General features: G+C 40.6%; 1 protein-coding gene across 4 annotated transcripts in view; it reads right to left on the bottom strand.

Annotated features, from left to right (window-relative positions):
• The window catches only part of LOC110499954 (anoctamin-4), a 51089-nt gene extending 26350 nt beyond the window's left edge, over positions 1-24739 (bottom strand). Inside the window, exons 1-5 of one of the 4 annotated variants that reach the window (XM_036957207.1) lie at positions 24369-24738; positions 24192-24267; positions 22802-22882; positions 13260-13496; positions 201-395 (exon numbers count right to left, since the gene is read on the bottom strand). In XM_036957207.1, coding sequence (XP_036813102.1) covers positions 201-395; positions 13260-13496; positions 22802-22882; positions 24192-24267; positions 24369-24416 — 637 coding nt within the window. In that variant the 5' untranslated portion in view covers positions 24417-24738. Of the gene's footprint in view, positions 1-200; positions 396-10410; positions 10814-13259; positions 13497-22801; positions 22883-24191 lie in introns of those variants that run through there. The other 3 variants (XM_036957205.1, XM_036957206.1, XM_036957208.1) reach the window with 3 other exon arrangements.
• Between the last annotated feature and the right edge of the window lie 2791 nt (positions 24740-27530).

Genomic DNA, 27530 nt, shown 5'->3' with positions numbered 1-27530 from the left:
TTCGGGGGACGCATGGCTTTCAACCTTCATCTCTCCCGAGCCCATATGGGAGTTGTAGCGATGAGACAAGATAGTAACTACTAACAATTGGTGAGAAAAATAAATAAATAAATAAATAAATAAAGATGCTGCACAACAGTTACATTATGGTAATGTTATTTGGTTGAGGTACCCCTTGAAGGAGGTGCCAAATGGCTTACCGGGGGGTGGCACGTTGTCCTGTGTGCTGGGGGAATCAGGAGCCCCAGCCAAGGACTCCTCCATTCTGACTGGCGACCTGTTGGGGGGGAAGGAGAAATCCGCAGCCTCAACCCCAGGGGCCGGGGCCCGCAGAACTCTGCGTCTGTGGGGGCTCTGCCATTGGAGCTCAGCCCCATGTAGAGAGAAACTCACACCTGGAGTTGAGAAACAGAGAGAGAGAGAGAGAGAGAGAGAGAGCGAAAGAGAGAAAAATAGAGAGAGATGAGAGGGAGAGAGTTCATCATATAATCAACCATCAGTAAAGACTGAGGCCCCACATTTAGTGGAAAACAGATGACAGAAGAGAGGGTGAGGGGTATTATCAAAGCTCAGTAAATAAAGTAAAATAAAACCCACAGTTAAATAAAAGGTTCAATAAAATAAAAATACAAATAAAATAACCTAACCGTAAGGGAGCTGGAACATTTACATTGTAACTTTTGAGACCTTATCAAACCTTCAGGAGACATCTTCTGTTGGTTAGGAAATGGGAGATAGGTGAATTCAGAGCCCTATGTAGTAGGGCTGGGAAATGCCAGGGAGTTCACAATATTATCATCTCCATACTTAGGTGCCGATATGATAATGTATGGCAAATCTCACGATTCGATATGTATGGTGATTCTATATGTATGGTGATTCTATAAGCAGTGTGATTCTATATGCAGTGTGATTCTATATGTATGGTGATTCTATATGCAGTGTGATTCTATATGGATGGTGATTCTTTATGCATTGTGATTCTATATGTATGGTGATTCTATATGCATTGTGATTCTATATGTATGGTGATTCTATATGCAGTGTGATTCGATATGTATGGTGATTCTTTATGCAGTGTGATTCTATATGTATGGTGATTCTATATGCAGTGTGATTCTATATGTATGGTGATTCTATATGCAGTGTGATTCTATATGCAGTGTGATTCTATATGCAGTGTGATTGTATATGTATGGTGATTCTATATGCATTGTGATTCTATATGTATTGCGATGCAATACTGTGATTTTGTTGCGATGCGATACTGTGATTGTATTGCGATTCGATACTGTGATATTATTGTGATTCGATACTGTGATATGATATTATTGTGATTCGATACTGTGATATTGTGATTCGATACTGTGATATTATTGTGATTCGATACTGTGATATGATATTATTGTGATTCGATACTGTGATATTGTGATTCGATACTGTGATATTATTGTGATTCGATACTGTGATATGATATTATTGTGATTCGATACTGTGATATTATTGTGATTCGATACTGTGATATGATATTATTGTGATTCGATACTGTGATATTGTGATTCGATACTGTGATATTATTGTGATTCGATACTGTGATATGATATTATTGTGATTCGATACTGTGATATTATTGTGATTCGATACTGTGATATGATATTATTGTGATTCGATGCTGTGATATTATTGTGATTCGATACTGTGATATGATATTATTGTGATTCGATACTGTGATATTATTGTGATTCGATACTGTGATATGATATTATTGTGATTTGATACTGTGATATTATTGTGATTCGATACTGTGATATGATATTATTGTGATTCGATACTGTGATATTATTGTGATTCGATACTGTGATATTATTGTGATTCGATACTGTGATATTATTGTGATTCGATACTGTGATATTATTGTGATTCGATACTGTGATATTATTGTGATTCGATACTGTGATATTATTGTGATTCGATACTGTGATATTATTGTGATTCGATACTGTGATATTATTGTGATTCGATACTGTGATATTATTGTGATTCGATACTGTGATATGATATTATTGTGATTCGATACTGTGATATTGTGATTCGATACTGTGATATTATTGTGATTCGATACTGTGATATGATATTATTGTGATTCGATACTGTGCTATTATTGTGATTCGATACTGTGATATGATATTATTGTGATTCGATGCTGTGATATTATTGTGATTCGATACTGTGATATGATATTATTGTGATTCGATACTGTGATATTATTGTGATTCGATACTGTGATATGATATTATTGTGATTTGATACTGTGATATTATTGTGATTCGATACTGTGATATGATATTATTGTGATTCGATACTGTGATATTATTGTGATTCGATACTGTGATATTATTGTGATTCGATACTGTGATATTATTGTGATTCGATACTGTGATATTATTGTGATTCGATACTGTGATATTATTGTGATTCGATACTGTGATATTATTGTGATTCGATACTGTGATATTATTGTGATTCGATACTGTGATATTATTGTGATTCGATACTGTGATATTATTGTGATTCGATACTGTGATATTATTGTGATTCGATACTGTGATATGATATTATTGTGATTCGATACTGTGATATTGTGATTCGATACTGTGATATTATTGTGATTCGATACTGTGATATGATATTATTGTGATTCGATACTGTGATATTATTGTGATTCGATACTGTGATATGATATTATTGTGATTCGATGCTGTGATATTATTGTGATTCGATACTGTGATATGATATTATTGTGATTCGATACTGTGATATTATTGTGATTCGATACTGTGATATGATATTATTGTGATTCGATACTGTGATATGATATTATTGTGATTTGATACTGTGATATTATTGTGATTCGATACTGTGATATTATTGTGATTCGATACTGTGATATTATTGTGATTCGATACTGTGATATTATTGTGATTCGATACTGTGATATTATTGTGATTCGATACTGTGATATTATTGTGATTCGATACTGTGATATTATTGTGATTCGATACTGTGATATTATTGTGATTCGATACTGTGATATTATTGTGATTCGATACTGTGATATTATTGTGATTCGATACTGTGATATTATTGTGATTTGATGTTTCAAACATATTGCTCACCATATGTCTGCTGCAGCGGGACGATGGAGAGCCATGAGAAAATGAGTGTTGATCAGTCAGGGAAATAAAAGTGCTGAAACCATGTTGGCTTAATATTTAAAAAGAAGATGGAGAACAAGATATAGGAGGTAAATACCAGCGTTTTGGCGCAGGTAGGCCCACAGCCGATAGCGCTAGCTAACGCTACCAATAGTAGCAAAAAATAAAAAATAAAATACTTTGTGTCAAATATATATAATATATAATATTGTCCCAAAATAATACACCCCCATCACTATTATACAGACATGCAAATCATTAGTAAACTTTACAGTGGCCCCAAAGAAGATGTATAGATATATCTATCTCTATACAGTCGGGCCTGAAATAATTGACACCCTTTAATGAAGATGAGCAAAAAAGCCTGTATAAAATAAATAATACAAACACTGAGCTATATTGTTTGCACATTGTTGACACTAATGCAATTGATCAGAGAAATAAATTGCGTGCCCTGAAGTGATCCTGTGCACCCGCTGAGAGGAGCCATTATCTAACATGGCCTAGTGAGTAGGCTAACAACAACCCCTCTGAAGAGGTCTGTGACCCACTCGTCCATCTGACGAGGCTCTGGGGAAGGTCGTCGCTGGTCTGAACGCTGAATTTCCCTTTGTGACAGCTCCGCGACTCAGCAAAATATTTCTGCTGAGCCCCAGACATACAGAGAAGGAGTGGGAGGGAGAACGCTCCCTTCCCGCAGTGGCTGAGGTATTGAAATAACAGCAGGTAATAAAACCACCACAAACTCTTTCTTCCTGGATGAAATCGATGGTCGGGTTCCCTCCGTGACTTCAGTTGTAATAAACGTTTCACTCCGCCATCAGCTGCTAGGGGGCACTATAGAAATCGAATGATTCCATCCATAATAACATTCATATCTGAAAGAGTTGTCTAACGCAGCTCTGCCGGTCTGAATGAACACATCAAAGCATATCATTTGCACACTTTAAAATTCCATCTGGGCCAATCAAAATCCAAATGACCTGCTACTTCCAAACACAAGGTCTGTATCGTGCTGTTACCACAACTACCACAGTACCCTCTAAATTCAAGATTAAGCACAATTCACAACATTGAGAAAAACACTTTACATTTAAGATATACTTTACATGATTTATATTAACTAGTCAGTAGATTAGACCCTGGAAAATTATAAATATTGAACAAGATGATTGGCCCATTAATAGACCATTAGGTTGATCTAGGTTGGATGATAAGATATGATATCAGCATAGAAGCCTAGGTGTCCATAGAGAAACATAAAGCCAATCAATAATTAACAACAGTGGCTCTGTTGCCTCTGAGTGACCACTAGGTTGCAGCACACACGCATTATAGCCATTTAGTAGATGTTCTTATCCAGATCAACAGTAGTGAGTGTATACATTTTCCCATACTGGTCCCCCATGGGAATCAAACCCACAACCCTGGTGTTGCAAGCACCAAGCTCTACCAACTGAGACTCACACACACAAACTGATTTACACCGAGTCAGACAGTCACAGTGCAGAGTAAATGAGCATATCGGCCAAAATCCTGACCCAAGGTACACACACAAAATGGCAATTGTCATGTGGTAATCCATGCCATAAGCGTGGAGGCCAAGCCATTGCTAACATGTTGCTATGCTAGCTATCTCAGGAGGATGTTCAGGCTAAGCTAGTTGGTTTAAGTAGTTTCCTCACACAAAACCATTGTACAGTCACAAACACATAGTACTATTCAGTGTATTATCAGAAAGTGTATTATCAGAAACCTCTGATTGATAATGAGAAGTACATTACATTCAGGTGTGCTGCATCACATCACCAGCTAATTGCAGGACAAATAGACTGGCTCATGGGAAAAGTCTAAATGGGATCCTTGGGATTTCCCAACTCTGACGACACCCCATTGAAGTTGAAATTTAAAACGGTTACTGGTTAGAGTAAGGGCAGGGAAGTTCCAAGGATCCCAGATAGCACCAACAGTGGCTCATGGCCTCTGCACATGAACAGGTAAGCAGTCTTACTTGACAGGTTATTAAGTTAGTGATTGAGTCTACCACATGGAGGGAAAAATAGGCTCTATTCCTCCAGGAATGGGGGCCATTACCAAGATGCAATGAAGTTAGCAGACAGCAAAACAAAGTACGAAGTTACATTCAGTGGATGTAATGAAATTACACTCAGGAAATGTAACATGGGACTACAGTGATTCTTAGGTGACTTTATTTGCTAATCTGTGAGTAAAGCTGCACCATTTAGCTACAGTGGCGACAAACATGGTATATTTTTGGTTTTATTGCGTGAGGCAGCTCCAAAATGGAGGTGTTTCAGCCCAGCTCAGTGCTTTCTGTGGTGGTGGGGCGAGCCAGCAGAAAATAGGAGCATTGCGCCGAGATTGGCTCAGTGTTCTGTCACTCATTGGGACACTATGTCATCGCCAAGTTTAAGTCCTTAGTAAGAGTAGACATCCAAAATTTCAGTCCTTTGGGTCCTGCCATAGAGTTATATTACAAGTCTCAAGATCATTGGCCACAGATAAAATGACGTCAAATCACGTTATATGTACAGTAGCTTTGATTGGACTGATCATGTCAGCATCTTACTTTCAAAGTCTTAGCTAGCAAGTCTTCACCATGAATGAAGTAAATCTACTGGCAAATCATTTTTAATCCCTGTCATATATGAAGAGAAATAATGAATAGAAATTATAGATAAAATGTATCGGTGCTCATCGGCCATTGGATATAAAGATTACACAACAAGTTGGAAATCACAAATTCATCAATGAGTGGTTTGTAAGAAATCAGTGGCTGACTGCAACATTGCAAAGCAACCCCTGTTTTCCCCCCAGTGTACCCACCATAAATCCAGAGAATGCAAGACTTTGATGACAAAATTTGCCCACAAAGGACCGCCGCTCCACCTTCACAAGGTGAGTCCAAAAATGTATTGTATGCTGCAGCATAAATAATGTAATATGCAAGGGAGATATGTATACTGTAGCTAAAAAAGTAATACTAAGTGTATGTTGTGTAGTAAGCTGTTAGTAGCCCATGTGCCTCATCTTAATATTTTGTTTAATTTTCACCAACGTGGTATTGTAAACACATCGTTTGTGGCAGGTGTGTGGCTATTTGCAAATTTGTTTCGTACAGTGCTACTAATAGTAGTGGTGGCGCTTGGCTTGCACGTGCAAATTCAGCACACACAACATTCTATAATAGAATTGTGTAAGTTGACTTGTCAAATTAAAAGCTTATTTAATGCATCAAATAGTGTTATATGACATGTATATTTTTGACACGCAAAGACCCAAACAGCGTTCAGTGTGCCTACCCTAATAATTTTGTCTATTTTCACCTCTTAATTAACCTGTTGGATCTCTAGGGGCGCTATTTCATTTTTGGATAAAAAACGTTCCCGTTTTAAGCGCAATATTTTGTCACGAAAAGATGCTCGACTATGCATATTCTTGACAGTTTTTGAAAGAAAACACTCTGAAGTTTCAGAATCTGCAAAGATATTGTCTGTAAGTGCCCCAGAACTCATTCTACAGGCGAAACCAAGATGATGCGTCAAGCAGGAAATGAGCAGAATCTCTGAAGCTCTGTTTTCCATTGTCTCCTTATATGGCTGTGATTGCGCAAGGAATGAGCCTACACTTTCTGTCGTTTCCCCAAGGTGTTTGCAGCATTGTGACGTATTTGTAGGCATATCATTGTAAGACTGACCATAAGAGACTACATTTTCCAAGTGTCCGCCTGGTGTCCTGCGTGGAATTCGGTGCGCAAACGCCAGCTGCTTGTACTTTTCCATTTGATTGAGGGGAGAAACCATGCTTCCACGAACGATATATCATTGAAGAGATATGTGAAAAACACCTTGAGGATTGATTCTAAACAACGTTTGCCATGTTTTCAGTCGATATTATGGAGTTAATTTGGAAAAAAGTTCGCGTTTTGAGGACTGAATTTTCATTTTTTTTTTTGGTAGCCAAATGTGATGTACAAAACGGAGCTATTTCTAATACACAAATAATATTTTTTGGAAAAACTGAGCATCTGCTATCTAACTGAGAGTCTCCTCATTGAAAACATCTGAAGTTCTTCAAAGGTAAATGATTTTATTTGAAGGCTTTTATGTTTTTGTTGAAATCTTGCGTGCTGGATGCTAACGCTAATGCTAACGCTAAATGCTATGCTAGCTAGCCACTTTTACACAAATTATTGTTTTCCTATGGTTGAGAAGCATATTTTGAAAATCTGAGATGACAGTGTTGTTTACAAAAGGCTAAGCTTGAGAGATGGCATCTTTATTTCATTTCATTTGCGATTTTCATGAATAGTTAACGTTGCGTTATGGTAATGAGCTTAGGTCTGTAAATAGAATCCCGGATCCGGGTTTGGTCGACGCAACAGGTTAATGTTATCTACTGTTCTAACTAGGTGGTGCACATGTAGCCTATAACCTGTTTTAGAGAAATATAATAATTGAATATTGTAAGAGCTTTCATTGTCTGTTTATGTGCCCCCTTTATTTTTCCTACGGTTCTGACTTGTTGTACAGGGAGTACACTAAGAACGGCCCATGTTCGGAATTCTGTCGCTGTACATTTCAAAAGTGCTGAACAAATAGTTATTGACTACGTCCGTCGTTGCTCGCTCATTAATCGAAATGATGGATTGCCTCTTATCCGCTTGTCGTCCTCTTATGCCATAGTTTGTACATCTCAATTGTCAGTAGAAACCACATTTTTTTAAGCAAGTCAGCCATATCAGCTATGTTTTTTTTAAAGGCAGTAAATGAGGCTGAATTAACTTTCTTCGCTGCCAGACAAGGCTCCGCTGAAAGCCAAGTGTAGCAGTGGTAAGGTGTTGGGACTCTGCTGTTGGGACAGCTTTATGTATGACAGCTTTATTGGGGCGGCAGGTAGCCTTGTGGTTAGAGCGTTGGGCCAGTAACTGAAAGGTTGCTAGTTAGAATTGCCGAGCTGACAAGGTAAAAATCTGTCATTCTGCTCCTGAACAAGGCAGTTAACCTACTGTTCCTAGGCCATCATTGTAAATAAGAATTTGTTCTTAACTGACTTGCCTAGTTAAATAAAGGTTAAATACAAAATACATGTAGGCCCTACCAGTTTGTGGTCACTGTTATAGTGCAATAAATGTATTGTTTAGTGTTGTGTTGTGGCTTTGCTGGCATGCATCCCACATTTTATTTTGTTTGCCCCACCAAGATTTACATGCTAAAATCGCCACTGTTTAGCTAACATTATTTAGCCTGGCTCACAATTCACAGCAAATACATTTTTTGGGGTCAATTACACATAGTTGGCAGATGTTATTGTGGGTGTAGCGAAATGCTTGTGTTCCTAGCTCCAACTGTGCAGTAATATCTAACTATTCACAAAAGTAGTGTTTCCTACAAAATAATAATTCTGTCAAGAGTCAAATTGTTTTTCCCTCATTCCCATAAATGTTACCTCTTACATGATGAAAAAGAGATTGGCTAGTATTGATTCAGAATATTTATTTCACATTTCATTTATGAGCACACCAATTTAGTGAGCTGAGCTCATAGTGGTCCTTTAATTCATGTGATTCTGTATGTAATTCTATGGCTTAAACAGTCGGCACTCATTTAATCTGTATCATTATAAGACTCTCTGTCACACCTGCATTTGAGTAATTCCATATGAAACCAGGACAAAATGTTATAAATATGCCAACTTTTTTTCCTCAATTATACTTTTAGATACAAATGTCAAATATGTCAACAATACCTCCCCCAAAGAAAAATGATATGAATAAAATAGTGAAAATCCCAAAAAATCATGGTATTTCTTTGTCCTGGTTTCATATGGAATCGCCACTCATTTGTAACATAAGCTACTGGTGAGGTCACCTCAGCCTTGGCAGCAGAGGAAAACAGACAGAGCACCGAGATATTTTGGGATGGACGCCCATTTTTGGATCTGAATGTCTGGAAATGGTGAACTCGTCAAAAACTAGACCACCTACAAAATATATCCATCATGGAATCTACAAACAATCTAAAACTGTTGAACAGGACAGACAACAGCAAATGTTGCATGATACCCAGTCAGACACACCGATTAACCAACAATCTAGGCTACATGAGAATACTTAAAAATCAGAAGTAGGGTTCAAATAAATAGTCGAAGCTAGTTTCGGTTGGTTTTCAAATAACTATTTAGCGGACTTCTCCAAGCATCAAGGAAACAAGACCAAGGATTCCAGGCTTACATTCTTGGGTACAATAAAACTTTTGTTGAATATTAAGATGTTTTGCAACGAAGTGCATGAACTGCTAGTTATGCTGCGAAAATGACTTTTGAATTAAATGAAAAATGCTACAGTATAACAGTATTGCTAGTTGATTTGTAACCCTGAATCACAACCACTGATGGATTGTCAGTAGAGAAATCTTTCTTGCAAAAAATGATTCCCCAATGAAATCGCTAGCGCCTCCTCAGTTCATATGACATAACCTTGCCTTAGCATGACAGCTCACAGTAGGCTAGCTGGTTGGGTAAGTGAGCGGAAAATAGAAAAGGGGGGGGGGGATGGTTGCCATGGGGACCAGGAAGACAGAGGAGGGTTCTGTACCACTACACCAGCACAGTCAGGGGACAACAGACCTCCAGGCTCCATCAGGCCCCGGGGCAACACAATGGCCGTTTCACACCTGTCAGATGGGAAACAGAGCTTGGACACACGGCGTCTCCATTGATCCCTGACCCACTTCTCCTTCCCTGAACCATGCATAATGGAGGAGTGCTACACTTTGGACACACAGCTCATTTACAACCCCCGGAGTGAAACCGTGTGGGAGGGAGGGCGATATGGGAGAGAGAGAAGGGGGGAATGGGAGCCAAGGAGAGATGGGAGAAAGAAGGAGTGAGTGTGTGTGTGTATGCGTGTGTGAAGGTCAAATGCCTGTACGGTTCAGGAACACAATAGTGTGAAAAGAGAACAGAGATGATAGACAGTAAAAGAAGAGTACATTTGGGTCATAGCATATGAGTGAGGGACAGAGAAAGAAATAGATCGAAACAGAGGGGGGGGGGGGGGGGTGGGTGAGCGAGAGCGACAGAGAGAGAGAGAGATCACTGCAGCAAAACCACTACAGAGGGAAAAAACAACAACACTGCTGTGGGTCTAAAACAAGTTGCCTGCAGCACTCACCATGCAGGGTAGAGAGGGAGAGAGCTTCAACCCCTCAGAGGGCAACAGGAGAGGACGACAGCCCGGGGGCCGACCCAGCGGAGGTTCCGCAAGCGCTACAGTAGCTACAACTAGCTAAACTTGGCTCCCGTACTAAAGACCCCGCAGGGGGAAAAGGAAAAGGACCTTCTGCAGAGGCAATTAGCTGCATTCCCCATGTTTACCTCCACTCCCGAGCACCGCAGCGCTCTGCTCTAGCTTCTGAGCTCCCTCACACACAAACACACACACACACACCACTCTGCTCATCCCCAAAACATCCCTCAGATTATATAAACCTCTGTCCAGCCGGCACGAGGCAAAGCTCAGGAAGAAACAGATGCAGACCAGCTTAGATCTTCTCTCAGGGAAAAATACAAGCAGAATGTCTATGCAGAGAGAGGGAGAGAGTGAGGGGGAGTGCAAGAGAGCTGCAAGACAATCAGTATTCTTAATCAGTTATCCCCGTCAGCCAATCCGTGGGACAGGAGCTTTGAGGGTAGCCAATCGGAGCAGGGCTGGCTCTATCAGTGTGGTTGTTGACCAAAGGAATGACAGTTGCTGCTTCTCTGGGTGTCAATGTGTTTTTTAAAGCCAGCACCTCAGACACATGCACATAAACACATTGATGAACACACACAATTGTTGTATAGAGTGTGTATATTTTAAAAGGAGGAATCCCTTAAAAAATTCTACCATTAGTTACCCTACTTGCATGCAACACTCAGAGTGAGTGTCACGCTACTGCAAATTAAACAAACCCTACATATATAATAGCTGGCTGCTTTCCAAAAGTGTGTTTTCAAGTCTGTTGTACGCTTTACCATGTTAGTAACACTATTTTAACAATTTGCTTTCAGGCAGGATCCAACTGGAACACAGTCTGCTAACCAGTGGTGTAAAGTACTTAATTAAAAATACTTTAAAGTTCTGGGATCTGCCCCTTTTTTTCAATTTTCGCCTAAAATGACATACCCAAATCTAACTGCCTGTAGCTCAGGCCCTGAAGCAAGGATATGCATATTCTTGCAACCCTTTGAAAGGAAACACTTTGAAGTTTGTGACATTTTTAAAGGAATGTAGGAGAATATCACAATACATCTGGTAAAAGATAATACAAAGAAGAAAAAATAAATGTTATTTTGTATTTTTTTGTACCATCTTTGAAATGCAAGAGAAAGGTCATAATGTATTATTCCAGCCCAGGTGCTATTTAGATTTTGGCCACTAGATGGCAGCAGTGTATGTGCAACGGTTTAGACTGATCCAATGAACCATTTAATAATTTGTTTATTAATAACTTTTCATGTTCAAAATTGTGCACTCTCAAACAATAGCATGGTATTCTTTCACTGTAATAGCTACTGTAAATTGGACAGTGCAGTTAGACTAACAATAATTTAAGCTTTCTGCTAATATCAGATATGTCTATTTCCTGGGAAATGTTCTTGTTACTTACAACCTCATGCTATTCGCATTAGCCTCAACCGTCCCGTGGAAGGGACACCGATCTCCAAAGGAGTTATTAAGACTTTTTTGGGGGGGTATCTGTATTCTATTTTTTTTGTTGTCAACTTTTACTTCACTTTCCTAAATAAAATACATTTACTTTTTATTCCATACATTTTCCCTGACACCCAAAAATACTTGTTACATTTTGAATGTTTAGCAGGACAGGAAAATGGTCAAATTCACGCACTTATCAAGAGAACACGTGGTCCTCCCTACTGCCTCTTATCTGGCAGACTCAATAAACACAAAATGCATCATTTGTAAATAATGTCTGAGTGTTGGAGTGTGCCACTGGCTATCTGTACATGTTTAAAACAATAAAAGGGTGCCATCTAGTTTGCTTAATATAAGGAATTTGAAGAGATGTATACTTTTACTTTTGATACTTGAGCATATTTTAGCAATTACATTTACTTGTGATACTTAAGTACATGTATATTTAGAACCAAATACTTTGACTTTTACTCAAGTAGTATTTTACTGGGTGACTAACTTTTACTTGAGTAACTTCCTGTTAAAAGGTATCTGTACTTTTACTTAAGTATCACAACTGGGTACTTTTTCCCCCACGGGTACTAACCAGAAATAGACTGTGTGTATGCTTATGTAACAACCATATTTGTTTCAAGCACTGAATTTTTATACCCACCATCTCAGATTGTTCGGAAATTCTTTCTGTTGTTAGAAACATAAGATTATCATTCCTGCTACATTATTTTGTTGAGATATTAAGCTAATTTATTGCACCCAAATTTGCCATTTTAAATGTATAGGGTTCATATAATATTCAATAAATATAGTGCCTAACATCCAATTTGGACCAAACTTTTTTCTAACAATGAGTTAGACATGAGGAATCCAGAGAAATTGTCAAAAGCCACTCACAGACCACCAACGCCCCACGGTAATTTATTTATTGAGTATTATATGAATCGTTTAAATTAAAAATCGGCAATGTGGATGCAATCAATTAGCTTAATTTCTCAGAGATCAAATTATATTTCAACAAATTATATTTCACCAAAATAATGCTGCAGGACATCTTATCTGTTTCTAACTACAGAAATAATTTCAGAACAATCTGAGATATTGGGTGTCATGACTTGGTGAAATGATATGGAACGATCCAGGTGTGTTCACACTATAATGTGATTCCAGGATACTCTCTTCTGTGCAACTCAGAACCAATTTACCCCGAACGCCAAAGGTTCTGAGCTTAGGCAGGATAAAGCCGTTCCTAGGCCGGATTTTTAGTGACCAAACCACAGAGCTGAGATTAGAATGAAGTCAGGGTTCAAAGTTGAAAGGTGAAACCTTACTTGTGCTGCTGTCGCTGATGGTCTCCTGGCTGGCGCTGCAGTGGGATGATATAGGGTTGATTGACAGGGAGGCAGGACAGGACACTGGCTCTTGGTACTCAGGGAGATGCGGGGCTGTGGCAGCAGAGGCCTCGGAGCGAACCCCATCAGGACTGTCACACAGGGGGTGACCTCTGGGAGGGAATGGACTCTTCCAATGAGAGATGCCAATGGCCACTTGGCCCCCGAGATCAAACCCTGTAGGGAATATTAATATCTCAGAAAGAGTTTCTCAAAACATAGACTCCCTTCCTATAACACATAACCCTGGAAAGCATGTGAATGTCAACACTTGTCCTTGCAACTTGCATACTTAGTCTATTTCTCTTACAGCAATGTCATGGTTCTTTGAAAATCCTTGTTATTGAATAGATCCCAGAAAGTCAGACATTGCAGAAAAATCCCATTGCTTGAAAAGGGAAATTAGTGATATTATTCAAATAATTTCCTGTTTCATAATGAAACTAAGGTTGTTGCTCTCTGGAGGATTGAGTTTCCACTTACGATTACATTTCCCATATCTCAGAAATTCAGGGTTCCGCTTCCCTAGTTGAACCAATTAATCAAAATGCTGACATATTTCGCTCTCCCAGTTCAAAAGGAAAAACGTGGGTGCTATGTCCATAACAATGCTGCTCTCTAGTGGTTGATGTTGCCAACTCCATGACTGTCCTTTCCCTTGTTTGATGAGTCCATCTTCGTTTCTCCTTTGTCAGTGGTCTACTTCCACATACATCTTGGGAAGTATCATAACTAAGTATGAGGAGGCTACTTATGACAAAAAGTATGTTTTGACAGTTGACAACTAAATCTTTATTAAAAAGGTATGTTGTGAAACATTTCCAACTGCAAGCACCTTTGTGGAAGTCTGTCAATTCTGTAAAATCTGTAGAATTAAATAAGAAAAATATGGTAACATTGATAGCATGCTGCAGAGTGTACATTTAACTTGAATTGATTTAACAGAGTTTACTTTATGCATTTGACTTTCCTTTTGAAGCATACCACATGAAGGTTGCCAACATACCCAACAATCCTAAAGACATTGCATGAACGCAAATATCTCCGTCCACGCTCAACGGGCATCACACCAAAGAGCAAAGAGAGCCTTCTTTAGCTTTTCTGGAAACACAACCCCAACCCCATAAGATACACTTCAAATGAGTGGATTTGGCTATTTCAGCCACAACCGTTGCTGACAATCTCCATAGACAAACATTGAGAGTAGAATGGCCCATACTGAAGAGCTGAAGTACCCTTCTTATTAATGTTGTGTAAAGCATCAGTAGACAGTAATACATAATTTATTGCATTTTTTATTAGGCAATATATTACACTGAAGCAAGCGGTAAAATGGAGTTAAGAATGTAGGAAAAAAATGTATCGCCTCTTCGGGTGGCAACTTTATTACTACTCTTTATTGATTAACATAAATCTTTATCCCTGGGAAATCTCAACTTCCATTGCAACTTTATGCTACTTGAAATGCTATAGCATACAAGGTAATCCACACCTGTGTGTGCTTCAGGGTGCCCTCTAAAACCATCCATGCAATGAGCTGTTTGAATGATACAGTGTGTTCTAAGCAACATCTCTGTCGCAGTCATCATAAAAATAAATGCCCTGCCTAGCTCTCTGAGGAACGTCAGGCCCAGATCACCACCGCCAGCACTTCCTGCCTCTTAGAGGGACCAAGGTACACTACTATGCAGGTGCCTAGAATTGGGCTAGATTTGTATTATGTTGTATTTATTAAGGATCCCCATTAGGCAGCAGCTACTCTTTCTGGGGTCCAGCAACATTAAATCAAATCAAATTGTATTGGTCACATACACATATTTAGCAGATGTTATTGCGGATGTAGCGAAATGCTCGTGTTCCTAGCTCCAACAGTGCAGTAGTATCTAACAATTCACAACAATACACAACTCTAAAAGTTAAAAAATGTGTTGCATTAAGGCAACATATACATGACATTACATTTCATAACACTTTTCACAACACATTAAGTATGTTCCCTCAGGCAACTACTCTACTACCACATATCTATAATACAAAATCCATGTGTACTTGTGTGTAGAGTGGGTGTATTATCATGTGTAGGCGTGTGTGTGTGTCTCTTCACAGTCCCTGCTGTTCCATAAGGTGTATTATTATCTGTTTTTTAAATCATCAGTTACAGTGCATTCAGAAAGTATTCAGACCCCTTCCCTATTTATACACTTTGTTACGTTACAGCCTTATTCTAAAATGGATTCAATTAAATGTTTTCCTCATCAATCTACACATTGTAGCCCATAATGACAAAGTGAAAACTGGTTGACATTTTAGCAAATGTATTAAAAATAAAAACCGGGGTCTCCCGAGTGGCACAGCGGTCTAGGACATTGTATCGCAGTGCTGGAAGTGTCACTACAGATCTGGGTTTGATTACGGGCTGTGTCGCAGCTGGCCGCGACCAGGAGTCCCATGAGGAGGTGCACAATTGGTTCAGCGCCGTCCGGGTTGGCCGGCTAGGATGTCCTTGTCCCATCGCACTCTAGCGACTCCTCGTGGCGGCCAGGCGCATGCGCGCTGACTTTGGTCGCCAGCTGTACAGTGTTTCCTCTGACACATTGGTGCGGCTGGCTTCCAGGTTAAGCGAGCAGTGTGTCAAGAAGCAGTGCGGCTTGGCAGGGTCATGTTTCGGAGGACGCATGGCTCTTGACCTTCGCCTCTCCCGAATCCGTACGGGAGATGCAGCGATGGGACAAAACTGTAACTATCAATTGGATATCACGAAATTGGGGAGGAAAAGGGGTAAAAAGTACAAACAATTAAAATATATACATATTACTAAAATAAATAAATAAATACATTCTCAGACCCTTTGCTATGAGACTCAAAATTAAGCTCAGGTGCATCATGTTTCCATTGATCATCCTTGAGATGTTCCTACAACTTGGAGTCCACCTGTGGTCAATTCAATTGATTGGACATAATTTGAAAAGGCACACACCTGTCTATATACAGTTGAAGTCAGAAGTTGACATACACCTTAGCCAAATACATTTAAACTCAGTTTTTCACAATTCCTGACATTTAATCCTAGTAAAAATTCCCTGTCTTAGGTCAGTTAGGGTCACCACTTTATTTTAAGAATGTGAAATGTCAGAATAATTGTAGAGATAAGTATTTATTTCTGCTTTTATTTCTTTCATTACATTCCCAGTGGGTGAAATGTTTACATTCACTCAATTAGTATTTGGTAGAATTGCCTTTAAATTGTTTAACTTGGGTCAAACATTTGGGGTAGCCTTCCACAAGCTTCCCACAATAAGTTGGTTGAATTTTGGCCCATTCCTTCTGACAGAGCTGGTGGAACTGAGTCAGGTTTGTAGGCCTCCTTGCTCGCACACGCTTTTTCAGTTCTGCCCACATATGTTCCATTGGATTGAGGTCAGGCTTTGTGATGGCCACTCCAATACCTTGACTTTGTCCTTAAGCCATTTTGCCACAACTTTGGAAGTATGCTTGGGGTCATTGTCCATTTGGAAGACCCATTTTCGACCAAGCTTTAACTTCCTGACTGATGTCTTGAGATGTTGCTTCAATATATCCACATACTTTCCTATCCTCATGATGCCATCTATTTTGTGAAGCGCATCAGTCCCTCCTGCAGCAAAGCACCCAAACAACATGACGCTGCCACCCCTGTGCTTCACGGTTGGGATGGTGTTCTTCGGCTTGCAAGCGTCCCCCCTTTTCCCCAAATATAACAATGGTCCGTTATGGCCAAACAGGTCTATTTTTGTTTCATCAGACCAGAGGACATTTCTCCAAAATGTACGATCTTTGTCCCCATGTGCAGTTGCAAACCGTAGTCTGGCTTTTTTATGGAGGTTTTGGAGCAGTGGCTTCTTCCTTGCTGAGCTGCCTTTCAGGTTATGTCGATATAGGACTCGTTTTACTGTGGATATAGATACGTTTGTACCCGTTTCCTCCAGCATCTTCACAAGGTGCTTTGCTGTTGTTCTGGGATTGTTTTGCACTTTTCGCACCAAAGTACAATAATCTCTAGGAGACAGGCGTCTCCTTCCTGAGCGGTATGACGGCTGCGTGGTGCCATGGTGTTTATACTTGCATACTATTGTTTGTACAGATGAACGTGGTACCTTCAGGCATTTGGAAATTACTCCCAAGGATGAACCAGACTTGTGGAGGTCTACAATTATTTTCTGAGGTCCTGGCTGATTTATTTAGATTTTCCCATGATGTCAAGCAGAGAGGCACTGAGTTTGAAGGTAGGCCTTGAAATACATCCACAGGTACACCGCCAATTGACTGAAATAATGTCAATTAGCCTATCAGAAGCTTAACCGACTTGCCAAAACAAAACAAAAACTATAGTTATGGCAAGTTAACATTGTCCGTAGAGCTCCCAGACAGGATTGTGTCAAGGCACAGATCTGAGGAAGGGTACCAAAACATTGAAGGTCCAAGAAAATCCAATCAAATAAATAAAATTGTATTTGTCACATGCGCCGAATACAACCTTACCTTAATGCTTACTTACAAACCCTTAAACAACAATGCAGTTTTAAGAAAATATCCCAAAAAGTAAGAAATAACAATAACAAATGATGAAAGAGCAGCAGTAAATAACAATATCTGGGCTATATTCAAGGGGTACCGGTACAGAGTCAATGTGCACCGGTGTCGAGGTACATGTACGTACGTAGAGTTATTAAAGTGACTACGCATAGATAAGAGAGTAGCAGCAGCATTCCAGTGGGGGGGCAATGCAAATAGTCTGGGTAACCATGTGATTAGTTGTTCAGGAATCTTATTGCTTGGGAGTAGAAGCTATTTAGGAGCCTCTTGAACATCGACTAGGCACTCGGGTACCCCTTGCCGTGCGGTAGCAGAGAGAACAGTTTATGACTAGGGTGGCTGGAGTCTTTGACGATTTGTAGGGCCTTCCTCTGACACCGCCTGGTATAGAAGTCCTGGATGGCAGGAAGCTTGGCCCCGGTGATGTACTGGACTCTGTAGCGCCTTGCAGTCGGAGGCCGAGCAGTTGCCATACCAGGCAGTGATGCAACCTGTCAGGATACTCTCGATGGTGCAGCTGTATAACCTTTTGAGGATCTGAGGACCCATGCCAAATCTTTTCAGTCTCCTGAGGGGGAATAGGTTTTGTCATGCCCTCTTCACCACTGTCTTGGTGTGCTTGGACCATGTTAGTTTATTGGTGATGTGGACGCCAAGGAACTTGAATCTGTCAACCTGCTCCACTACAGCCCCGTCGATGAGAATGGGGGCGTGCTCGGTCCTCCTTTTCCTGTAGTCCACAATCATCTCCTTTGTCTTGATCTCGTTGAGGGAGAGGTTGTTGTCCTTGCACCACACGGTCAGGTCTCTGACCTCCTCCCTATAGGCTGTCTCACCGTTGTTGGTGATCAGGCCTACCACTGTTCTGTCATCAGCAAACTTAATTATGGTGTTGGAGTTGTGCCTGGCCATGCAGTCATGAGTGAACAGGGAGTACAGGAGGGGACTGAGCATGCACCCCTGAGGGGTCCCTGTGTTGATCAGCATGGCGGATGTGTTGTTACCTACCCTCACCACCTGGGGGCGGCCCGTCAGGAAGTCCAGGATCCAGTTGCAGATGGCGGTGTTTAGTCCCAGGGTCCTTATATTAGTGATGAGCTTTGAGGGCACTATGGTGTTGAATGCTGAACTGTAGTCAATGAACAGCATTCTCACATAGGTGTTCCTTTTGTCCAGGTGTGAAAGGGCAGTGTGGAGTTCAACAGAGATTGCATCTTCTATGAATCTGTTGGTGCGGTATGCAAATTGGAGTGGAGGGTTTCTGGGATAAAGGCGTTGATGTGAGCATTGACCAGCCTTTCAACGCATTTCATGGCTACAGACATGAATGCTACGGGTCGGTAGTCATTTAGGCAGGTTACCTTAGTGTTTTTGGGCACAGGGTCTATGGTGGTCCGCTTGAAACATGTTGGTATTACAGACTCCGACAGGGAGAGGTTTAAAATGTCAGTGAAGACACTTGCCAGTTGGTCAGCGCATTGCTCGGAGTATACGTCCTGGTAATCCGTCTGGCCCTGCAGCCTTGTGAATGTAAACCTGTTTAAAGGTCTTACTCACATTGGCTGCGGAAAGTGTGATCACACAGTCGTCCGGAACAGCTGATGCTCTCATGCATATTTCAGTGTTACTTGCCTTGAAGCAAGCATAGAAGTTATTTAGCTCATCTGGTAGGCTCGTGTCATTGGCAAGCTCTCGGCTGTGCTTCGCTTTGTAGTCTGTAATAGTTTGCAGGTCCTGCTACATCCAACGAGCGTCTGAGCCGGTGTAGTACAATTCGATCTTAGTCCTGTATTGACGCTTTGCCCGTTTGATGGTTCATCTGAGGGCATAGCCGGATTTCTTATGAGCTTCTGGGTTAGAGTCCCACTCCTTGAAAGCGGAAGCTCTACCCTTTAGCTCAGTGCGTTTGTTAACTGTAATCCATGGTTTCTGATTGGGGTATGTACGTACAGTCACTGTGGAGACGACGACCTCGATGCACTCATGTGGTGTACTCCTCAATGTCATTGAAAGAATCACGGAACATATTCCAGTCTGTGCTAGCAAAACAGAACACAGTGTCCTCCATCATTCTTAAATGGAAGAAGTTTGGAACCACCAAGACTCTTCCTAGAGCTGGCCGCCAGCCAAACTGAGCAATCAGGGAAGAAGGGCCTTGGTCTGGTAGGTGACCAAGAACCCGATGGTCACTCTGACAGAGCTTCAGAGTTCCTCTGTGGAGATGGGAGAACCTTCCAGAGAAGGACAACCATCTCTACAGCACTCCATCAATCAGGCCCTTATGGTAGAGTGGCCAGACGGAAGCCACTCCTCAGTAATAGGCACATGACAGCTTGCTTGGAGTTTGGCAAAACACACCTAAAGGACTCTCAGACCATGAAAAACAAGATTCTCTGGTCTGATGAAACCAAGATTGAACTCTTTGGCCTGACTGCCAAGCGACACGTCTGGAGGAAATCTGGCACCATCCCGATCGGTGAAGCATGGTGGTAGCAGCATCATGCTGTGGGAATGTTTTTCAGCGGCATGAACTGGGGCACTAGTCAGGATCGAGGGAAAGATGAACGGAGCAAAGTACAGAGAAATCCTTGAAGAAAACCTGCTCCAGAGCGCTCAGGACCTCTGGGGTGAAGGTTCACCTTCCAACAGGACAACGACCCTAAGCACACAGCCAAGACAATGCAGGAGTGGCTACGGGACAAGTCTCTGAATGTCCTTGAGTGGCCCAGCCACAGCCCAGATTTGAACCCGATCTAACATCTCTGGAGAAACCTGAAAATAGCTGTGCAGCGATGCTCCTCATCCAACCTGACAGAGCTTGAGAGGATCTGCAGAGAAGAATGGGAGAAACTCCCCAAATACAGTTGTGCCAAGCTTGTAGCGTCATATCCAAGACTCAATGATGTTATCGCTGACAAGCGTGCTTCAACAAAGTACTGAGTATAGGGTCTGAATACTTATGTAAATGTGATACCATTAAAAAAACATGTTTTAAAAAAAAAAAAAAATGTCCCCCAAAAAGGAAAGTGTTTTTTGCTTTGTCATTATGGGGTATTTTGTGTAAATTGATAGGGGGAAAAACTATTTAATCAATTTCAGAATAAGGCTGTAATTTAACAAAAATGTGGAAAAAGTCAAGGGGTCTGAATACTTTCCGAATGCGCTGTACCTGATGTGGAATAGAGTTCCATGTAGCCATGGCTCTACATAGTACTGTGCACCTCCCATAGTCTGTTCTTGACTTGGGTACTGTGAAGAGACCTCTGGTGGCATGTCTTTTGGGGTAGGCACGTGTGTCTCAGCTGTGTGCTAGTAGTTTAAACAGACACCTCACCTCAGTGCATTCAGCATGTCATGGATATTATTAATGTTAGCTCTCTGTGTACATTTAAGGGCCCTGTTCTGAGCCAATTGTCATTTTCCGAGGTCCCTCTTTGTGGCAACTGATCACACGACTGAACAGTAGTCCAGGTCGACCAAACTAGGGCCTGTAGGACCTGCCTTGTTGATAGTGTTGTTAAAAAGGCAGATCAGCGCTTTATTATGGACAGACTTCTCCCCATCTTAGCTACTGTTTTATCAACATGTTTTGACCATGACAGTTTACAATCCAGGGTAACTCCAAGCAGTTTAGTCATCTCAACTTGCTCAATTTCCACATTATTCATTACAAGATTTGGTTGAGGTTTAGGGTTTAGTGAATGATTTGTCCCAAATACAATGCTTTTAGTTTTTGAAATACTTAGGACTAACTTATTCCTTGTCAACCATTCTGAAACTAACTGCAGCTCTTTGTTTAGTGTTGCAGTGATTTCACTCGCTGTAGTAGCTGGCGTGTATAGTGCAGAGTCGGGGGTGTAAAGTCATAACACGTGTTTTTCCGGCAGCAGACTATGATCGATAACGTCAAACGCAGCACTGAAGTCTAACAAAACAGCTCCCACAATCTTTTTATTATCAATTTCTCTCAGCCAATCCTCAGTCATTTGTGCTAGTGCTTGTTGTTCCCTATAAGCGTGCTGAAAGTCTGGTCAATTTGTTTACAGTAAAATGGAATTGTATCTGGATTCATCATGGGCTGTGATCAGCTAGCCTGGTCAATAAGTGAATTCAAACAATGGTGAGTGCAGCAATCAGTATGTTTGACCAGGCGAATATTCTGCATCAATAAATCAATTCAATACATTTTATTAGATGTAACTCATCACTTTAGAACACCATTTGCTTGTAATCCAGGAATTCTCCATGGTTATAATATGCTTATTCATTTCCAATATTCAACAGCACTTACTAGAGTAAAGACTACAGCAAAGCAATAGAGTTGAATTAGGGGAGACTGATCGCCCATTAGCACTTAGGGGACCCATAGTGATGCAGAGTACCCTATCCTGGCCAAACAATGGGGAAAGATTTTAAAATCACACTCATCCAGGGGGTATATTGACTCCTCTGAAGGCAGTTTATTGAGAAAGGCTATTGATTTGTCATTTTCTGAAGACTAGAGGAGGCTCAAGGTAAAGCATGTGTGCTACATTTAGAATGATCAATCTGTGGATGACTTGTGCCTGGTCAAAAACTCATCCATGCATCCATTAAACATTAGCTTTTTATCTAGGCTACTCTATTTCAATTTCATTTGTCAAGAACTCCACATACAGCACCTGAGGAATTGTTCATGTGCAGGTGTAAAAGATGCATGATATTGGATCTGGTCTACTTCTACCTGATAAAGGATATACTCATTTTTTTTTTAAGTCGAATTTCTTGGCCTGGTCAGCGTTTTCACACAGGGTCTATTTTCCAAACATTTCTGAAAGTTTCAGTGTGACTTTTTCCCGCCAAACCAAATCTGGCCTCCCCTTGCGCTCTCTTTTGGATATAGAGTAAGACATTCTGTAAAGTACAATTACCGATGGTGATCTGACTGACGCAGCTGTAAAAGGTTCCCGTTCCAGTGGAGACGTTGTAACTGCCACTGCTTGGTTCACGGTCTGGAAAGACAACATCATCATTGGTTGCCCTTGATCAGAGCCACTCTCACATCACACTCAACCTTCAAGAACATGTTTATTTTCCCCAGATAACCTGGATTTATCCCATGCAAGGTCACACACAGTAGTCGATTTACTGCGTTGGAGTTTCTTGGAAGACATGTTTTGTGTTTTAGAACAGAAGACAAAAACGCCCCCATTAGTTCGATTAGCTTTAATGGAGGAGCTAACTCTGGCCAGAGGCTGCTGAAACGTACTAAATAAATAACGTCTGTTTTTGGATGGACTTTGTGTCTGGGTTGGGGAGAGTGCTGCAATATAATCAATACTGTACTCAGAGATACATGTTTCCTTTAATTCAGGGGGATGTTTGTTGTCGCCACTCTGAAAATGAACTGAAAACATTTGCGCCGAACTATCCAATATGTATTTAAAGTAAAGGCGCACTAAATAGGTCCTAAATTGCAATGCTGTCTCCACGTACACTACAAGACCTATGTTGAGTCAGACTGCTCAAAAGATGCAATTCATTAGCCAAAAAGGCATTAACATTTTGGAAACGTGACTAATTATATTGGGGGGGCAGGGTAGCCTAGTGGTTAGAGCGTTGGACTAGCTGAAAGGTTGCAAGTTCAAATCCCCGAGCTGACAAGCTACAAATCTGTTGTTCTGCCCCTGTTCCTAGGCTGTCATTGAAAATAAAAATTTGTTCTTAACTGACTTGCCTAGTTAAATAAAGGTAAAAATATATATATTGAGGGGAAAGGGTGCCAACGTTTACAAACAATTACGTAGGCCTACTTCAGATAACATGATGCAAAAGGTTTAAAAAGACTCACATCTTGTATTTCCACACTTGGTGTCATATTGGAATACTAGTGTCAATGACTCTCCATAATGGGTGAATGTGAGCAGTTTTGCTGGCTAAGATTATGTCAAATAAAAAATTAACCTTGAAAACTATGGCTGATGAGCTGAGAAATAACCAATTAAATCTGGGTCATCAAGGGAAATTAAAAAGTTAATGTTTAATAACTCTGAGTTGGCCTATAGAAAAACAATCACATTTAGGCTTCATCAGGATGAAACGGGAATTGTTAATTTAAAGTTAGTGTGGGGTGTTAGTGTAAATTGTAGCGCACTGTACATTTTGCTACATTGTATCACCACCCATGCACCAACACTTATCTACAGAATCAGATATACGAGCTCCTATGTAAAGGGGTTATTCATTTGTTTTCATTAATCTCGTGTCGCCTACTTTGAAAACCTTACAAAAAAAATATACAATGCTTTCTTTGGACTTTACCTGCTGTGGAACAGGAGGATAGCCGCGTGTCTGTCGCCAGTGCTGGGCTTCCAGGACACACCCGTCCCGTTTCATCCTGAGATTGCAGACAAACAATATTTTCATTGACGTCTCCGGTTTTACATCCCCGTTGCTGCTCGGTCCCTCCGCTGCATATCCCTGGTTGAATCCTCATACCCTTGTTGAGCTGACGAACCAACCGAACATCAGTCCCAGAACAGTCATGATCCACGAGCATCATCACCAGCAAGTTCAATTCCTGGGATATGTTAACCAGCCTACATGTCTCGATCGAGCACAAGTGTAGCTAATATTTTAATGACTATAAATAAATACAGAACCTAGCCTACAACTACTCAGGATGTATAGCGTCTTTTTTTATGGAAAATTTGGCTTGCCATTCTGTTATCGGTCACCCTGACTTCGTCCTTCCAGAAAGCTTGGAGAATAAGGTCGATGGATTTAGCAGTGGGCGAAGAGTTTGGAACAGGCGTGGTTTTCATGCACGTCGTCCAGGTGGCACCCTGCCATACTCTGCTGGCTGATCATAGGCTGCAGATCAATAGATGGACGTGATCCTACAGCTAGAGACTTGCAAAATACGCATCGTTATAAGTTAACCATGAGTGTAGCATATTGCTGAAGCCTAAGCCCATTAAATATATTTGAACCTTAGAGGCATTTTCTGATTTAAGCACACAACCTTTTATTGAAAAGTACCTACATTTGACTGACGTAAAACAACACATTATGTAGCATATAGCACATTGTGTGTACCCAGTGTCGTTACATTATAGAAAAATATGGCGGCATGAAGTAGCCTATTTAATTTCACTAGTTCTAATGCCAGGGTTTGAGTTTTCAACCGAATGTAGGGATAGGGTAACCCGTGATACCACTCTGAGGGTGTCTCAGGTGTAGTTGGCAAATGCACAAAAAAATAGGACAAATAATTATAAGCACCCACCAAATTATTATTGTTGTAGATCTGTGGCTACATGCAATTACGGATTCTCTCAAAGAGTGGATTATACTGCACAAAATGTCTACATAAAACTGTATGAATGAATCAGCAGTGAATAAGTAGATTAATGCATCACACATCAACTCTAAATTGTGGATGGTTTGCATGGTACAGTGAGTACAGATGGCTTTTATCATTAACACAGATAAACAGCTAGGTGCAGAGCTGGTCCACAGCATCTTTCAGCACTGTCAGATTGTGCTATAACCTTGAGTCTCAATATTTTAGTCAGGATTTCACATTGGAGGGAGCTGTTTATTATGCAACTGTTCCAAAACACTTATGCAATCAAATTCTCAGATGATTCTACCCAATGAGGAATACCAGTGTTTATCGACCTGTGGAGTGGTGTGATGAAAATGGTATAATCCTGGATCACCAGGAACTGATCTTTGGTGTCCAACTGGATGTCTAAAACACACCTGTCTTGATCAAACCAAATCAAATTGTATTGGTCATATACACGTGTTTAGCAGATGTTATTGCGGGTGTAGCGAAATGCTTGCAAGTTTGATATGATCCACAACCAATCCATTACAATCATGGGGCCATATCCTAAAATGTCCATGTGAATTTAATTTGCAGTAAGAGGTTCATCAGCAAATCTACTTATGGCATGTAGGCTAAGGTCGAGGTCTTTTGGGTCAAGAAGACAAATATGTTTTTGCTCCACCATTCAGTTTCATGTAGTACAGAATGACAGTTTGATATGATATAGCAGCTTCTGCCACCCTGAACAGCTTAAAAACACGATGTTGACTCCTTCAAGTTTGTTAAAAAAAATGGTTGGTCACTTGCACTGAAAGAGTCCTTTAAAAACTAGGATGAAACTTTTCCATGCAGCAGATGAAAAGTATGTGTTCTATACATTATATGCTTGCTCAGATGCTGTGAAGTGGAATCTCAGCTAAATCAATGTCTAAAACAAACATGGAGGTATCTAAAATATATTTTCAGCATGGGCATCATTTTTTTTTTTTATAGGACACAGTTTGCATTGCAACATCTTAAAACAGGAAAATACTGGAAAAATGTGGAGCATGTTTCATAATTTTTTTGTGTGCGTGTTTGTCAACTTTGGGTGTAAAAGCTCCTCGGCAAAGCACAGCACTGTGGAGGAAGGCCCTCTGGCCCAGGGGAAATAGCCCAGATCCGTCAGGTCATTACTCAAAGGCCGATATCCTCAATGCCGTGTTCTACATTTCCAAACATAAGATGAAGGACCTAGGGACTTGAAATTAGGGTTTTGCCTTTGCAGGGAACTTCTGAAAGTATCCCTCACTTTACCTTCACATCTTTCAATATAAAAGGGGGAAAAGATAGAAAGTTAGAGCTGGGCTGTTTTAAAGGGCCAGTGCAGTCAAAAACCTGATTTTCCTGTGTAAAGTACTTTTTAAATTCAGGACTAGTAGGCTAAATCTTTGGCTGGAAAACTGTATTTTAATGTTTGGCAGATTTTGCTGCCACATGCTTTGCTTCTCTTATGCTGAATTCAATCAGTACTTCACATGTCAGTGTCTACGCTCTTCAAAAAAAGGTGCTATCTAGAACCTAAAAGGGTTGTTCAGCTGTCCCCATAGGAGAACCCTTTGAAGAACCCTTTTTGGTTCCAGGTAGAACCCTTTGAGTTTAATGTAGAACCCTTTTTCACACAGGGTTCCCTTTTGGAACCCTTTTTCTAAGAGTGTATATCACACAATTACATTCAATGTTATTATTCACCACGAAACAGTTCTCTCTTCAAAGTACATTTTGAAGAGACTGTTTGGGGTCACTAGCAGCTGCACTGTCGCACCATCAGACCCATAAAGAGTTGGAGAAGTTTTCCTCTAATCTCTGTGAAACACAATACATATTTTCTGATGAGCTACAACATTATCATAGTCATTTGATATGAATGAAACAAGACCATGGGTTCATCTTATGTCAAAAAGGGACATCAGTCAGTCACTTTTATCTGGCATCCTGCCTCTTCCCAATGTACAGCTTCAGTAAAAGGCAACCTGACACTAAATGTGTGTGTATGTGGGTATGTGTCAAAGTGAGAAACAATCAATATCAGTTGCCTCACACCAAGCAGCTGTATGATACACAGCAGTGTCTTTTGTTTGCTTGAGTAGTGTTAGGAGTCACTACACGGCAGTATGTCTTCATTTCACTCACCAAGTAGCCAACAGTGCCTCCTTGCAGCTAAAGAGTATAGTCTAGATACAGAAAGAGGCCCAGAAGCTGTCATCCTTGAAGCTGGAAAACTACGTAGTCACAGCTTCTTTGGCTAGCTCAGCCAAACAGTACAAAATACATGTAACCATGTC

Source organism: Oncorhynchus mykiss, chromosome 21 (genome assembly GCF_013265735.2).
Source record: "Oncorhynchus mykiss isolate Arlee chromosome 21, USDA_OmykA_1.1, whole genome shotgun sequence".
NCBI classification, from domain to species: domain Eukaryota; kingdom Metazoa; phylum Chordata; class Actinopteri; order Salmoniformes; family Salmonidae; genus Oncorhynchus; species Oncorhynchus mykiss.
This window is presented reverse-complemented; position numbering and strand designations above follow the sequence as displayed.